This window comes from Parus major, chromosome 5 (assembly GCF_001522545.3).
Source record: "Parus major isolate Abel chromosome 5, Parus_major1.1, whole genome shotgun sequence".
Taxonomy (NCBI): domain Eukaryota; kingdom Metazoa; phylum Chordata; class Aves; order Passeriformes; family Paridae; genus Parus; species Parus major.
In genome coordinates this window covers 18,578,427-18,596,166 of record NC_031774.1, presented here as the reverse complement: position 1 = coordinate 18,596,166, position 17,740 = coordinate 18,578,427, and the positions used below count along the sequence as shown (strand labels likewise).

At 42.0% G+C, this 17,740-nt stretch overlaps 1 protein-coding gene across 2 annotated transcripts in view; it reads left to right on the top strand.

Annotated features, from left to right (window-relative positions):
- PAMR1 (peptidase domain containing associated with muscle regeneration 1) overlaps nt 1-17,740 on the top strand; it is a 56,604-nt gene that overhangs the window by 20,936 nt on the left and 17,928 nt on the right. For both annotated transcript variants that reach the window (XM_015632001.3, XM_015632002.3), the window contains exons 5-6: nt 925-1,142; nt 6,170-6,277. In XM_015632001.3, coding sequence (XP_015487487.1) covers nt 925-1,142; nt 6,170-6,277 — 326 coding nt within the window. The remainder of the gene's footprint in view (nt 1-924; nt 1,143-6,169; nt 6,278-17,740) is intronic.

The window sequence follows — 17,740 nt, the reverse complement described above, 5'->3', positions numbered from 1 at the left end:
GAAGATCAAGTACATAAGGACTTTAATTTGTAAAATATCCTGCTGAACAGTTAGCAGCATGGCCTCTCCCAGGCCCATTTCTTCTCCTTTTCCTGCTGTACCAAGGCTGAGCCCAGCCCCCTGACCATTGCACATTCTGCAGAGGCACTTGGTGTTGCTCCCTCTGTTTCTTGTTCATATTCTGCTGGGGTGCTTGGGCTCTGTGCCCACCTGAATTCCAATAGCAGCATATAGCATGGCTGTTAATGAACAAAAGCCTTGCACAGTGGCTGGATCGAAGCTAGGAAAGGACAGACATTGTGGGAAAAGACTTTAAGTATTTCCCTTCTGCACTAATTCCTGTGCCTTATTTCTGCTCTCAAAAGACGGGCAAGCGCCACACATTGGGGGTTTACTACCATTTTGCTTTCTAATGCAAAACGTGCTGTAGTATTTTGATTCTGTTTCTCTGGCTGTTTCTGCTTCTGTTACATCCCCAAGCTTTCCTTGTATCCCTAATTACTGACTTCTCAACATCACAATGTAAATAGCTTTTGAACCTTGTTATCTGATACTGTAACTTTCAGTATTAGAACTTTATTTAGGGCAAATAGAACAATTTTTAGTAAACAAAACCAATAGAAATATGCCCCCTGTAGTGTCTGACCCTGGATGAAAGTTTTGACATTGTGTTATGGTGAGGGACCTGATGCACATGAATAGACTGCATGACTTCAGTTTAGACTTCACTGTTCTGACACTGTATAGAGTTGAGCTGGCTTCTAGGCATCATGATGCAAAAATTGAGATGAGTGAGGGGTCTTTGTGTGGTTAGGGACTTGTCGATTCACTGAAGGAGGTAGGCCCTAAATATCTAAATGCCCAAATAAATAGTATTCAGGGTACACAGGTAAGCAATCTAACTGTTTGTCCTTGTCCCCCAAGATTTTCCATGCTGAGCCTGGAGTTTGACTACATGTGCCAGTATGACTATGTGGAGATCCGTGATGGGGACAATTTGGACAGTCAAATAATAAAGAAATTCTGTGGAAATGAGAGGCCGCCTCCCATCCGAAGCACTGGGTCTTCACTCCATGTCCTCTTCCAGTCCGATGGATCCAAGAACTTTGATGGATTTCATGCTGTCTTTGAAGAAATTACAGGTAACATAATCTAAAAGTGGAACATGCCACTCATTCTCATTAATTCAATTTCACTAATCTCTTTCCCTGTTTTGCTTCATTAAAAACTTTCATGCTGTGTTGCCAACAGCAACTTACATAAAGTCAGTGTAGGGGAGATTCAAAAGCTGTCAGATGGCATGTGAATGTGAGACTCTTCTAAAAAAGACTAAATTCCTTCTACTTGTGTGAAGAACAAGTACATCAGCCAGCAGAGAAAAGCTGCTGTTTTGTGTGGCTTTTCTGTTTGAATTGAAGAATTAAGAGCACAGAGGAAGTAGAGGAAGGGACGTGTATCTGCAATGGCAGAATTGCTCAGTGCTGTATGGAGGAGCAGAGTCACTGTCTCAAGCAGCAAAAACCTGATGGAAAATCTCATAGATAGCTCACTGCCTGACAGAACTCATGTTGGCTCATGTACAATTAGGAATTAAAAAAAACCCAACCAACCAAGATCAAAAATCCCCAATTGTGTACAAAGAATGAATTATTTTCCTTAAGAAAAAAAATGAAGAGGCGTTTCCCATTCTGTGATGATCTCAGTGTTATAAATGATAGAAGTGGGGCTCCAGAATTACTAGTTTTGTTACTACTCAGTGCTTCAGTCCCCTACATTGCTTTCCATGGTTTCAAAATAGCACTGAAAGTGTAGCTGGCTTATCATTTTGCCATTGTATTTGCAGCACCCTCCATGCTCATCCTGGATCTTCCTTGTTTAGCTATGTAAGGAATTTTGGTCAAATCTATCTACAGTACTCCTGGCACAGAAGGTTAATTAGACTGTGCTGTTTTGCCATAGATAAACCCTGCAGGATCTATGACTCACCATAACTTGCCTTCTGTACACCCTGGTGACCCACATTTCATGAGGTCATCCAGGGTATATCTGGCTCAGGAAATTTAGTTAGTTTATATAACCCTGATATAAATACACAAACTTAGCTCTTATCAATGATCAGAGATGTAACAAGCAATCTGAAATGTTCATACTTCTGGATGTAACACCTATGCCATTTCTCAGCCTGCCCTCTTCTTCCAATGTCACCTTTAGTACCTGTTAGCAGGAGCAATTAGCTATTGATAGTTTGCCTGGGCTTACAGCAGGAGAGGTGATATAGGACAAATGAGTGTGTCGTGGGCTATGTTGCATAAGGGCTGCCTACACTCAGGGAACTAACATTTTCCATATGGTGCAAGCTGAATTGGTTCTGTTTTCTCTGCCCAGCAGGGAACACTCGGTATTTGAATATTGTTGAGCACTCTATTTCCGCCCCATTTTGAGTGGTAATTATTCTGAGGCTGTGAGGCTGCAAGTGTGGTAATCCACACAGAGCACATTGTAAAGGGCTTCTCAGAGTTTGTGAGGAGCTCTATTTGTGCACTTTATTATGAGGCTGTTCTGGTCTAATGTGTAGTGCAGTGAAAGGCTTTTCAAACACTCCCAGTGTCTTTTTATGTGAAGCACTAACCTGGCCAGCAGGACCATTTAAGGGAAGAATACAGTGTGCATGGGGCAGCATAGAATTGTAAGCGGGGGCAGCACAGGATCGAAAGCTCTGGCAGCACACTGAAAACTGAAGCATTTGCCCTGAAATTTCCCTCTGTGCACAGCACTGTGGAAGAGCCAAGGTCCCCAGAACAGATTTCACGGGGCTTACTAAAGCAATTCCCTGTGCTGCAGGTGAGAGCAGCAGCAACAGAGGTGCTTACAGGATCTGGACTAGGATGTGAAGGAAATCTGGTGTCCCCAGCACCTTAGTGGTGTAGTGAAAAGGACTGAAGAAGTATGTCAAAAGTGAATTCCTTTTTTTTCTGCCTCCTCTTCCTGTGAGCTCTGTACTGGCTCAGAACCCATAGTTTACTGAAGCAGGGGCACTGATTGCAATGAGATCACTGGTTCAAATTCCAGAAAGGTCTTGATTGATACAAAATAAGCTGCAAAGTCTGTATCTCCTTTAGGAAAGGTCACTATGTGTATAGTTATTAAAGGATGAAACCACACAACCTGCTGTGCTGCCTAGTCTGGAGGCAGGTGCTAGGTCCCATCCCATGCCAAGTCTGAAATGGGAACCAGTAATTGGCATGAGTGACTAGAAGTCACTCAACAGAATTCAGATGAGAAGCATGGGAGGCCAGATGGGGAGCTCTCAGAGTCTCTTAAGGATTAGACATATGCTGGATCCAGTTAGATGAAAGCCAGTTACTGACTTTCAATAACGCTTTCCTTTCTGTACACCCAAGCTAGTGACACAACATAGTGGCTTTAAACTTTTGTATTATTGTCCCTTGTTGTTTGACTTAAGCCAGGAAACCAAGACTCCTTAAAACAGAAAAAATATTTAGTGGTTTTTAGTATCAGGCATTTTCAAGGACAGTGTCTGACTCTTAACCTTGTTCACTTGACATGCTTTCTTTTCTAAAATCAGGAGACAAAACTGGGACAAAGATAAAGGTTCACTAGCTTCAACCAGTGACTACAAAATATCAGTCTGTAAGGAGTCTTCTGCTGCTTCTTCCCTTTCTCAGTCGTATTTTACATTAGCTGTATACAGTACAATTGCCACATATATATTTTCTTTTAGCTATTGAATTACTGTCCTTAGTCAGGCCTTAATCTTTAAAGAGACATGGAAGATATTCATTGCCCAGCCATGTATAAATTGCTCTTACATCACCGCATGAAACCTCCAGAGAAATCCATATGTGGCATCTATATATTTCTTACCTCATGCCATCTGGATAATAAGAAACTTCTCTGAGAGAAGTTGCTCTGAGGTCGGTCCATATGGTGGCAGTGACAGATCCTGACACATGGAGGCTTTTCCTGAGGAGGGAGACACCTGAGCAGCTTGTGGGAGGTGCTGAGGAGATCTGTACATTGCCAGAACAAGCACCCCTCTGTACCCCCATGCCTTTCAGAGCAGCCCAGGGTGCAGCGAGGGTGTGTGGCAGTTCATGGTGCCTTGGGAGGGAAGGGAGGTCCTGCTGCAGCTGCAGAGCTGAGCCCAGGCAGAGGTCAGCAGCTCCCTGGGAGGGGGCGCAGTTGTGGTGTGCCCTCGGCAGGAGCTATGTCCTCTGCACGCACTAGGAAGGAGGTGATGACCCAGGCAGGGCTGGCACATAAACATGGAGCCATCCAGCTCTGGGGCAGGGAGGGCTAGAGCCCATCTCTTTTGACTCAGTCATTGCTGGGAACCTCTCTTCCCTCTCTGCTGGAGCAGAGGGACTGCAAGGCAAGGACTGGGGCAGCAAAGTCCTTCCCACCATAAGAGAAGATCAGTGTTGTGACCTCCTGACGAACCTGAACATACATGAGTCTATGGGACCTGATGACATACCTCCCAGAGTCCTGAGGGAGTTGGCTGATGGAGTTGCCAAGTCGCTTTTCATGATATTTGAAAAGTCTTGGTGGTTAGTGAAGTCCCTGGTGACTGGAAAAGAGATAAAAATGCACGCATTGTTAAAAAGGGATAGAAAGAAGGACCCCAGAAACTACTGACCTGTCAGCCTCACCTCTGTGTCTGGAAAGTTCATGTAACAGATCTTCCTAAAAGCTGTGCTAAGGAGGACAGGGAGGTGATTCAGGACAGCCAGAACAGCTTTACCAAGGGCAACTCCCACCTGACCAATCTAGTGGCTTTCTGCAGTGGAGGGACTACACCAGTGCACAAGGGAAGGGCTGCAGATGTCACGTCTGTGGACTTTCATAAGGCCTTTGGGCATGGCCACATCCTTTGGGCTAAACTGGAGAGAGATGGATTTGATGAGTGCACTGTTTGGTGGATGAGCAATTGGTTGGTTGGTCAGATCTAGAGGGTGGTGGTCAACAGCTCAATGCTCCAGTGGACATCAGTGAAAAGTGGTGTCCCTCAGGGGGCCATACTGGGGTTTGGATTTTGCATGATAACACACTAATGTTGTAGTGATTGCTAAGTAGTACTTACTCTAAATCAAGGACTTTTCAGTTTCTCCTGCTTTGCCAGTGATGAGTTGCACAAGAAGCTGGGAGAGTGCATGGCCAGAACAGCTGACTGAAACTGGCCAGAGGGATAGTCCATAGCGCAGGATATTATGCTCAGCATATAAACTGGGGGAGTTGTTTGGGAGAATGGTTTGGTACTTGGGAAGGGGCTGGGCTTCAGTCAGTGGTGTGGTAAACAACTGTGTTGTGGATAGTTTTATTCTCTCTGCATTATTTCTCTCTCTCTCTCCCTTTCAATGTAATTATTATTCCTATCATCATCATCATCATCATCATTATCATCTTTTATTTTATTTCAATTATTAAACTGTTCATATCTCAATCAATGAGGTTTACATTTTCTTTCTCAATTCTTCTCCCCACCAGAGATGGTGGGGTAGGTGAGTGGCTGCATGGTACTTAGCTACCAGCTGGGGTTAAACCACAATAGTTCTATTCACTCATCTGCTCTTAGAACAGGCACCAAAATGTGTGTGTTATGCACAGTTACACATTCTGATACTAAGTTATGCTGGTGTATACAGTTTGATGTGTATCACTGTTAGATTGTTGCATGCAAGAGTTGCCCAAGGACAAAGCAACTCCCAAAATCTAAAACATCAAGATCCAAGACACAGAAAAGACTGCAAAAAACATGGATCCCAGAATTTATCCCTAAACTCTGGGTTGAATGGCAGGAAAATTATAGGTTGCTGTTAAACTTCTTTAATTTAGTCTAAGCTCTAGACAGTAATTGAACTTGATGTGAATTATTTTTGTTCCATAGATCTTTCTCACCACTTGACTGCAGTTAGAGGAAAATGGTAAAAGTAATATATGCTGGGAAAAGAACTGTTTATACCTATTAGATCTCTCCTCTAGTAAGTAAGAGCAGAAGACTTTTTGACATACATCAGGCCCTTTACTGTGTCTTTCTAACTTCTAACCAAAGCATGTAATTTACCCCAAGACACAGCCACCATAAGGAAGAACATATAGATTTCCCATCCTATGAGAGACCATGAACATTCTTGCATTTCTTTTACAGCTTGTTCTTCATCTCCATGTCTTCATGATGGGACCTGCATTCTGGACAAAAGCAGCACCTACAAGTGTGCCTGTCTGGCTGGCTATACAGGGAATCGCTGTGAAAACTGTGAGTACAGGCACTGTGAGCATGACCAGCCTCCAAGGTTGTCACTGATGCATTAATTGTAAGGAGTGTGCTTGGTGTGTAGGTTTGGTCAGTCATAGAGCCAGAGAATGCACTGAGTTTCTTGTGGCATTTTTTTAAGGCATGTTTCTTGCAGTTCATGAAGATTTCCACTCAGTCATTCTGTGGAGCTTTATGCCAATGCATAAAAAGGTAAAACACATTTGGAGCTGGGAAACTGCAGACAAGAAATCTTTGTAATGGACTAGCCTTATTAGACAGAGGTATCCCTGCAGCTGCTTTCCACTGTGTGCATCAGCTGCTCTCTACTGAAACACATACCCCAGCTGAGCCCTGTGCTTAATGCTCTAGACTGAGTCAGTCATAGGAAATTCATCTTTCCTCACAGTCACCTGGAAAGTAGAATTCTGGCACCATGAATGAGAGACTTGGGATCAAAACAAATGTAAAAGGGTAGATTCTGTTCATATCTGTGTTGGTAGTCCTCAGTGTGCCTAAAGTCATACACCTGGTTTTGTCCTGACAAGTGAATTGTAAAATAACTGGATTCAAATCAGATCGTCTGTTCCAGTGATTTATTTCTTCATGCATGAGAAGATCTTCCTCTAACAGGGCTCAAAAGAGCATGAGGGAGTAAGAATTTCTCAATATATGCCATGATAAAAGCTGTATCATCTATACTAGCTGAAAGGAGCATTCTGCAACACTTAAAGTTACTGAACTAGAGCTGATCCTGGAGGAAGGATTTCAGTGATAATGGTGAAATCCACCTGGGATCATATTTGGCCCAAGACAGAAAACATGTCTTAGTGTATCCTGATGTGGCATTCCTCTGGCCATAAGGCACAAAATGCCTTGCCTGCTAGCAGAGTTTTCATTTCTGTGTCAGAGGAACAAATATACACCAAACCCCACTTCAAAATCTTTCGCCCAAGTATGCCATTGTTAGGAGTGGATTTATCTCCTGGAATTTCTTTTATTTCTTCAGGAGAGTTAAATCATAGTGGCATGATACCTCCTTTGATGAATCATTTTGAGGTAAAAGACCTTTCAGTTTCTACAGATCCAGAAGTAGCTCAGACGCAAGGAGAGATTATTTCATGTTTTCCATAGACCTGAAATACTTTGTTTCTGAACAGATTGCACAGATTCCTGGTATGTTTTTTGTAGGAAAGAGGTTCCTAAAAATTGGAAGTTCCTGACCTCAGGACTAAGAATGTCTGGCTCTTCTGCTAACAGCTTCTTTCCTGTGCGTAGTTGTTTAGCAGGTCATTTAGGGACTGGAAACTCCTGAGCTCTTTGCAACTGCTCAGCAAGATTAGTTCTGCTCCTTTAGAATGGAGTGAGGAAAAAAAAAGAAGGAAAGATTCCTGTCTGATTCAGAACCAACCAAAATTTCAAATAATTACATTTCCAGCAAACCTCAACCCTAGTTTTGGCAGGCTCTACAGTACAGGCAAGGCAAAGAATGAGACTCATATTCTTTTACTGACTTTCTTTTGTAATTCCAGTGTAGAAACTTCACCTGTGCAACCCACACAACAAACAACAGGGGAGATATTGAAAAACAATAGATGAGAGTTCTGTGACTGTAAGCAATGAAAGGTACAGGTACTAACAGGATGAAAGAGAGGAGACACTTAAACATATATGCATTATGATTTTTAACTTGATGGGGATCTTGTAGTTTGATTTGTGGAAGAACAATTTCGGTGGATAAAATTCTGTTACTTTATAATGTTTGTGGCTGTATGTTTTTCTTTTGCTCATGCTAGACATGATATTGTTTTCCAGCACCTATATTGCTGCCTTCTATGTGAATAGCAAACCTCACAGTTGGAAAACAACATGGCAAATCATTTTTCTCTCTGGCCTCAAGTAATTTTTTTTCTTAAGATATTTCCTTCAGTTTTGCCAAAATGTATCCTAAGTATTTTCCAATGTATGGGGAGAAAAGTCAGAAAATTAGTTTGATTTGTTTTTTTAAGAACAAAAGGAAGAACTGGGAAAAATATCTATGGCTGTAATTCTTTAAAAGCTAGTTTCCTGAACAGCCTTTTAGTTTAAATGTTTAAGAGAGATTGCCTCAGAATCTTTCTCTCTGTTAGGTCTTTCAGCAAAAGTGCTGTCTTGTGAGGTGGAGCCAAGGGAAATAAATTTATTTCTGCAGAAAACTGTCATAAAATAGTCAGTTTTGTAATACTGAATATCACTTTGGACACTGTAAGATTGACTTTTTTCAGTCTGGTTTTCTTGGAGTAAGTCAGGTGCAATCCCATTAAAGTTAATGGATGAAAAATGTGTATAAGAGAGAAGAAAATTAGAGCCCCTTAATGTTAAGTGTATGTAGAAGCTCTGAGGTGCTGCAACAGAAGGTATCCAGAGAGATGTGAGGGTTTTAAAGAAATCCAAGGGACATAGTTCAGATGAAGAGAGACTGTGGGATTATCTCATTGAGGAATAAGTTAAGGCCAAATTAAACAAATTTAGCAATGGTTATTTCATGACAGAATCAGAATTTTTTTAGTCCCTTACTATCCCAATGCAGGTCTATCTTTTTGTCTGTTTCCAAGTTTAATTTTAAAGATGTGAGAATCACTCTTGGAATTATGGAAATCACCTTAATGGGATAAACCACAGGGAACCTATTGTTTCCTCTGTTAAAATAAATTCCATCTATTTAACAGGATGATCAACATTGGTCAAGCTGCTTTCCTGGGGTCATATTTAACCCTAATTGCTCCGTCACTTACAATTTGCAATATTAATAAAATGATCCAAGGTACAGGTTACTTACAACTACCAGTCTCTTTTATCTTCTACTATAGCAGTCAAGAAATTAACATTTTGTTTACAATTTGAAGGACTAATGTAGTGATTTAAAGGCTTCAACAGCATGGAGTGAAACGTAGGCATTTATCTTTCTGACAGCTGCTAATATATTTCAGTCAGTCCTGTTTCAGGGCAAGAAATATTTTATAGAAATATGTCTTATTTTACTCCAGAGACTGTTAAAAAAAATGTGTGTGAAATTGTAAAACAAATGCTAGCCTTGTATCTTCTGACCCAAAACACAATAAAGACAAATCCTAAGGATACCAAAAAATACCTTCTAACAGATAGACATGCTTTGCTATCATGGTACAGTAGGTAAAGAAAACTAACTCCTGTTTTAAATACTTAGGCTTCTTTCTGATAATAAAGTGAATTTGTGGTATAACTACACACCCCTCCCAGAGACCCCTTAGACATGCTGACATGATTGAGAGTGAACTCAGGCTTTTTTCTTTGACTTTTGTATATTCTAATGCTGTCAGAGGCTTTAGGAGCCCACAAAATCAGGTAATCTTGTTCTCCTAGCATACAAATACACTGTGACAAACCAGCAACTTCATCAAAAGATGCAGGGGAAAAGTAACAATCTGACTAGTGCACAACATGCCTGCTAAAAACCATCCACTCCAGTGTCAGACTGTCCATGACTCTGTGCAGTGTGACAACTATTTGTTCAACTCAAACTAAGAAAGGTCTTTTCCAAAGTCTCCCTGTTGAGTTTGCCTGCTGAGGATGCAGCTGTAGAGACAGTATTGCTGCTACCCCATAGCAAATGCTCTTGCCCTCTGCTTGTTCTCCTAGGACGGGCTGTTCTGAGTCAAGAGTCCTCCCAGGGCTTGCTGGCCCCAAAGCAGGAGACCTTGACCTCATCCTGCCCAGAAATTTCCTGTTACCTTTATTTCAAACAAAGCCAGGCGAACTGGAGTTCCTACGCAAATAAGAAGAGCTTCGCTGAATAGGGAATTCAGGGCTGAGATCTGATTTCCATTTTTATTCTGTTTCTCGCTCCTGTCTGCCAAGTAGGAGAGGTTTGTTCTGCATCCTAATGAAGAGTCTAATCCAACTGACAAAACTGTATAAACTAACTCCTTGCTGTAGCTTTTGATGTTGCTAGGGCTGGCCTTACTGTGTGCCAACAGGCCTCTGAATATAGCTTTCAGGCCTTTCCCCACTGCTGGTATGATCCACTTCCATCCTTTTTGGCCCCATGCATCTGTGACTTGGGCTGGTTCTTAGGGATGTGCTCATCCTATCAAAATGACTGATATCTAAGATAGGGAGGAAGCATTAACATCCCACCAACCACACCCCACCCCCTGTTCTGCTGTGGGAGAATGGAGCCCAGCTGTCAGTGCTTGGCACAAGCTAGACAGAGTTTGAAACCCAGCAGAGCTTAGGATGAGGCACTGAGGAGAGGTTCTGGGCATTAAACCTAGTTTTCTTACCTAACCTTGGATATGTAATGCAGAATTTTCAAATAGAATGCTTGGAAGTTGTTTTTTTTAAAAAAAAAAAATTGTCAGAAAGATTCTCAGTAATAGATTTCAAGAAATTCCATAATCACAGTGTAAGTGTATAATTATACATTATATTGGTGTATAATCACTGTGCCATTTGCAGCTCATGTGTGTTGCACCTTACCTACACAAAGATTTACATGATTACAAGGAGAATTCAGGTATAATTAAATAAATGTCCCTGAGTCTTTTCTGGCAATGTTGTCCTGGATATCAGTCCTATTTCAGCTAGGGAAAATGTTCCAAATAGAAATATGACTCTTAATTTTCCTGCTCATGGGACTGCCATTGGTTATTACTATTATTATTATTATTAATAATAATAATAATAATAAGAAGAAGAACAATAATAGTAATGATTTTGTTTGTTTGTTTGTTGGGCTTTGCTTGAATTTTACAGTGGAAAATGGCTTGTTACAGATTTTTTTAAAGGGACAGAGTTCTTCCTTGCTTGTGTCAAGGTCACTTTTTTTGGGCGTCTATGTCAAAGAGATGAGATTAATGCCACTCCTTCACCACCACATTTCCACTGTCCTTCCTGTTGGCATATGTGCATGGGATGGGAAATAAAAACCCTGCTCCTGCCATTGAAGGAGATACATACCTGGAGCTGCTAAGAAGTAGAGGCTAGTGGCCTTTTTCCATTGTTGCAATCCAAGGGCTCACCTGCCTTGAGACCCACACAAAAACCATTCACTCAGTGTGGCAGTTCTGGAGTTTTGAAGATCCATTAAGGGCTGCAGGCTGAAGCTTAACACAGCACCACCCTTTAACCTGTCATTCAGCAGCTCTGTAGCATCACCACAGAATGGTCTCAGAGATGGCTGTTTTCCAGAACCTTCCTGGAACTGCCTGACAGGCAACATAATATGGAGAAGTTTTTAATAAGTCACTTCAGAGTTCAGTTCTGGTGGCATAATACCCTCTCTTGTTTTACTGAACTGATCAGAAGAATACTGTGATGCTGTGTAGATGTTTGCTAGGATGTTATCCATGCTTCCCCATCTTGCCTCACAACATACTCACTGCCCTGCAGTACACCCCTTTCCAGGAAAATCAGGTGTTTACAAGGCAATCTGTACTGGTTAGTGCCTAGTGCAGAAAATTGAAGGGCTTGGGTTGAGGTGGAGGTAGAGATTTCTGCTCCCAGTTTTCACTTCAGTATATTTCCTGGAGATTTATCCCTTGGTTAGAAGGATGTTGGAACTGCTCACAGAGAAAAGGCCAAACCACCAAACACTATGTGTGGTGCTTTAAGATAACCTAACATCAATTCTGGGTTGTCTTAATTCACTGAGCAGTAAGTTAAAACTGTGCAGCTCATGTTAGACAAACAGCCAAGATGCCTCATGGGAGGACAGAAACACCTAAGAGGAAAATGATATTGATGGCTGAGGATAGATATTGCTACAGACATCTGAAGCAGCCACTAAACAAGAGCTGCTTGTAAATCAACCTGCAAAAAACTGGTCCTGAGTACTGACTTTCCCCTCGGTTCCATCAGTAAGACTGGTGGGTTGGTTAAGTCACACACTCTCTGGGAGGAAGGTGCTTATACCATTGAACAGTGTTTGATCTCATAATACTTTTATAGTGTCTTGAAACTCCAGTGAGTAACTGTCACTGGCAGCAAGGCTGAAAGAGACAGAACATCTGCTTTACTGACAACTCCTCTTGTCACTTTGTTATTTCCTCAGTGTCAATTAACTAGACAATTCTTTTAGTTTTTCAGAAAGTGAAACATATCTGGTAAACCCAATGGTATTTTGCCCAGAGCATAGCCCTAGGCATAGCCAACATTTAAATAAATGAGAAATTGTCTCTTTGTAAATGTAATTTATCCAAGCCTGCCATAGGAAAAGAAGTGTATTTCTAAACTACATTAAATATATTCATAGACAATCTCTACTTGCCCACCCCAAAACAATAAAACAATACTGATTTTTTTCCTCATCCTGATAAGACATCTTAGAGATAAAACCAGCCATAGGATTCTCTCTGGTATGACTTGACATGTGGAAGGATGAATCAATGTCAGGAGGACAGGTTGGACCAAGCTACATCTCAGGTATTTTTGCCACAGTGGATGGGACAAAGATACTTTTGCCTGTCATTTCACCACTGAATCACATAGAAGGCTGAGTTTTTCTGAAAAGCCTCCTCTGATGCAAGGTGTAAGCCAGCTCTTCAGCGCAGAATCAGTGTCTGGAGCCCAAAAACCAATCTGCATCACTGGCACACTTCAAGCTCACCCCCACCTTTTGTGAAGATCACAGAGTAGGGGGCTGGAATACAGTTGTTAAGTTGCTGATGGAGATGCATTCTGCCTCTGAGCTGAGTGTGAGGAGATGTAACTTTTGGGTATTTTGGAGCTAGAAGAACTGAGAGAAGGGTCTAGGGTAGATTACAGATTTGGGATCTCTGCCTGCATCAACTGTTCATCATTGTTGGCCAGATAGCCTCCCTCACCTACTTCACCACCCTCTTAATCCTCTTCCCATTACTGGAGGCCTAGAAAAACAAAATGCTCCTAAAAATACTGTAATAGTTTAGAAAAAACCATTCATCTTCTGAACCAATGAGTGAAGACTACAACTTTTCTTAGAATTCCACAAATCACCTCAGAAAATAAAGGATTTAAACCTAAACCTATACCTCCAACTCCCAAAGGCAGTATTTTACATTAAACTATTCTCTGATTTCTACCCTTAAACTGCTTGAATCACCCTGTCAGATAACTGTTGCACAAGTTCCAAAACAACAAATTAAGTTAGTAACAGTCCCCACCAAACCCATCCTCACCCCTCAAGAATAAAACATAGCTACACCACTAAAATCTGATTGAACAGAAAACATATCCCACTATCAACGGCAGCCACCCCAAACTATCAGCATCCAGTAACTACCTCCAAGAATTAAAACAAGTCCCACACCATAGCAACACCAAGTCTCTGAAAAGACAAAGAATAAACATAATCCATTCACATTCCACCCAAATAAACCATAAACAGCACCAAAGACATAAAGGAGGCCCCCAAACCCAGAAACCACCCACACCCTGCAGTAGATGCCAACACCAACTGTACCTCTTCAAAATACAGTAATGACTTAGATGCAACTGCTAACCCTTCTGAAACAAAGCACAACCCTAAGAAAAGTACAAAATAGGTCATAATTGTTCCTGCTTGGCCTGTTGCCAGTGTCTATAGCCTGAAAACACATCATCGTAAGCTTCAATTGCAGGAACTCTCCCACAATACGACTTTTCTTTTTCTTTCTTCCCCCCCTCCCCATCCTTCTATTCATCTCTGAAGACTGCTGATACACTGTTTGTACTTACGAGGTGCAAGCATACAGACTGCAGCTCTTGCAGTGCTTTGGGGTAACCTTAAAACTACTTTGAAAATTTGCTGAAATAATCAGCATTCTTCAATGCTTACAGTTTTGTTCTTTCCCTTTCCCCTCCCCCCAAGTTCATTAAGTTCCTCCTTGAGGATTTTACACTCAAACATCTCTGAGGCAGCTACCTTACACACTTCCCTTCATGGGAATCATTTCATTGTCTTCCACGCTGTTTGCTGGTGATGCAAAACACTGCCAAGGCAGAATGGCCCCAGGAGGCAGGAATCATGACAAAACTGACCAGGAAGAATCCCACTTGTTCTTTCTTATGACTCCCACTTTGGTTTCTTCAAGAGCTCAGAAACTGCATTTCACAGCCAATCAAACTGCCCTGCTACTTCCTTAGTACTCTTCTGCTTTTCAGTTCCCTTCATTTTCTTTTCCCTATACTCTCATCTCAATGCTTGATAATTTCCTTCTCTTTTTCTAAAATGGGCAATGCCAGATCTTCCTTCCTTTATGAAATTCAGCTCAGATCCCTGCAAAAGGCTGAATGAAATATTCTGTCAGCTATGCCAGGATGAATCTGTATCATTAAATATTGTTCTCTTGTTTCAGTTAATGTGCACACAGAAACATTTTTTCTCAGCAATATGCATCTGTTTAGAGTGCCTTTTTCATCCAGTATTGCCTAGGCTTGTCCCCATTTATTTGGAAAGATGACATCTCCACAATGAAACACCTCAGATTATTTACTGTCTCATTTGTAATTTGATATAATTGTAATAATTGTAATTTGATATAATAATGTATAAAATATCCACTTCTTTCTTGCCCTATAACAATCCCCCTGAGCAGACAGTGCTCTCCCCTGCAGGACGATATTGTGATTTTTTCCAAGGGACACATTAGGGAACTTATGACAAATATTAGTTCTTGCTACTGATACAGAAAATGAATGTTGAGGATTGTTAGGATTTTGTTCACTCCAGTATCCCATGCACAAACAGGTCCAGTTGTATAATTAAATAGGCCATCCAAGTACCGGAAAGGTTGTATCCAGAGACACAGCTTTCTAAGGGCTAAGAACAATGCTGATAAAGATCAAGTGGCTAATTATAAGCAACAGCCTCCAAATTGCCTCCGGATGAATAAATCACAGTGAGTGATCCAAGCATATTTTCTCATGGATACGGTCTCACTCACAGAGGCAGGGAGTTAGAAAACATCAGGGGCCACTTCCAATTGGCTGGAAGGGAATGAAAAGATTTGGGTTTCAGTAGGGATTACGTCATAATTTTGTGTAATTATTCCTAGCTGGTGGAACTACTGCAAAAGCAAAGAGGCCCAGAGAGAGGACTAGAAACCTACTCTCTAGTTCTTGGAGTTCATTGATCAGCTGCTCATGTTATGATTTCCTTTGACATTTCCAAGATTAATGTGAGGACTGGCAAAATGCAACAATGAGAGGTGATTTGAACTTGCAGGACACTTTCATGAGGGATAAATTAAGGCCAGAGATCTTTGTAATGAATAGCCTGTCCCAGCACTTCTGCATGGAGCTGGGCATGGAGGTGGAGGGTGTGTCCTGGGACATCACAAGAGACATGAAGGAGGTTAGAGTGTCTCCTCTCTTTTGAAACACAATTGACTGAGGGCAGACATAGTTTATCAAAAATCTTCCCTTGCCAGCAATCTAAATGGAGGTTACTGTAATGCATGAGCACACTTTTGAGGAATAATTGTTACTCCTTCAGGACTTGTATTTGATACCAAAGGCCAAGTTCCTGAGAGATATGGGCTCTTTTAGCTATTGCAATCACCATGACATGAGCACTTTTGTGGAGCTTAACCTTGGCTAAGTGCTTGTGATAACACAGAGGCTTGAGGTACCTCTGAGGCCCCTGCCTAGAGCCTCACCCACTCATTGCTGAGTCTGTGGTGACAGATATGACCAAGTAGAGCAGAGCTCCTTTGATATGTGGCTGTAGCTGTTCAGAAAACATTGCCATCAGGTGTGAACACCTTTTTACCACATTTGTTTCCATGCTCTTTCCTGTATAGGATCTACTGTGGTGTTTCCAAGCATTTGCTCTCTTCTATGAGAGTTTTGCTTTAAAAAAATTAATTTTCAATCCAAACCTTAGGACCCTTGGCTTTCCTTGTTCACCCCCTTCTAATTTCTAGTTCTAAAAGTTGCATCCACATTCTTTTTTCATCTAGACTGCAGAGCCTGTCAGCTCCAAAAAGTAAAAGTTTTGAGTGGAATCAAAGAAGACAAGCGAGCATCCTAGTCATCACCAGCCCCCTCAGACACTGCCTGTGTAAACACACACCACCCCCAGAAAGCATTTTTTTCAGAGTCCTGACCAAGACCACCTGTCCTCCAAAGCTGTTCAGCTCCCAGCAGTCTGTTTCTGCTGTGGGGAAGAATGAAGATCACATTGCAAAACTAATGCCATCGAGCCTCTCTGGCTCCCATTCACATCCAGCTCTTGCCAGAATCTGGAGCAGAACAGCTGGGCTCCTTCATGTGGCTTCTTAGTCATCAGTGCTCTCCAGTGTAGGAGAGGTGGGACGTTCAGGGAGGTGGTGAAAGAATGTTAGTTTCCTTATGCTGGATCCTGCAGTGTTTGCTCCATTTATTCAGGAGATGTTGAGCTGAGAGTTTTTCTTGAGAACAGCATCAGAAGATGCCAGGCTCTTTCCTGAGTGTAAGTACCATCACTGTGAGCTGAGCTCCTTGTAGGGACAAAGCCTGTGCTGAAACAATTGTAGGCTCAGGAAGAGTGTCAGCAGTATCACAGAGAAGACATTCCCACCACAGTTTACACAGTTTGCTCTGAGAGGCACTACAAATCCTAGGTTGCTGTTGGTAGACTTATGATATGCCCATGATCCCAGCATGCTGAGGACCTTGAAGGCAGACAGGAGCCAGACAAGAACACTGGGACTCCTAAAGAATCAAGCTGGAGTCAGGGTTCCTGCCTCATAGTGTGTGTGACCTAATACAAGAAGGTCTCTCATGAGCAGAGAAGGGTGCAGAGCCACTCTCCCTCAGGATAGCAGGATGGCCTGACATCTCCAAGTGCAGATTATTTTATCAAATCCATTGCCAAACTCATATGCTGGTTTGAAAGCCCTGTGCACTGCTTATGAGAAGCAGTAGAAAAGCAGGTCTGAGCACTCTGAGCCTGGCCTCCAAGAATCCCTCCCCTCATTCCCTCTTGAAGGATACAGCCATTCTAAAAACATTTTGACAGCCAATGTCCTTATGCTTTTGGCTAAAGTTAGTCTCTGTGGGCTTGTGTGTTAGGCATTAACCATCTCTGGCTGCTATGCCAAGCTGCAAAAGGAGGATGTCTCTGGAGAACCATCTGAGTCCTCCCCCATGGCAGTTCTTCTCTTCCAGCCAGCCTTGTGAGAACCCAGGGCATCCTCACCTTGTGGATGCATGATGGGGAGAGAAGGGATATGCACAGGATAAATGGTATCAGAGATTTACATAGACCAACAGAGCTCATGGGCCAGGATTAGGAAACAAACTGTTATGAGGGAAGACTACAGATTCTGTAAATCTGAATTCAGAAGAGCTATTTACATGTGTGGCTTTGCAAAGGGAATCACAATACCCACCACTAGCTGCTGAGCTGCTCATGGCTGTGTCCCTCCTTAACTCACATGCTTTGTGTTCAGACACTCTGAACTATCTGCTGCCTTATGGCTCCATTGCCTTTTGATGAAAAAACCC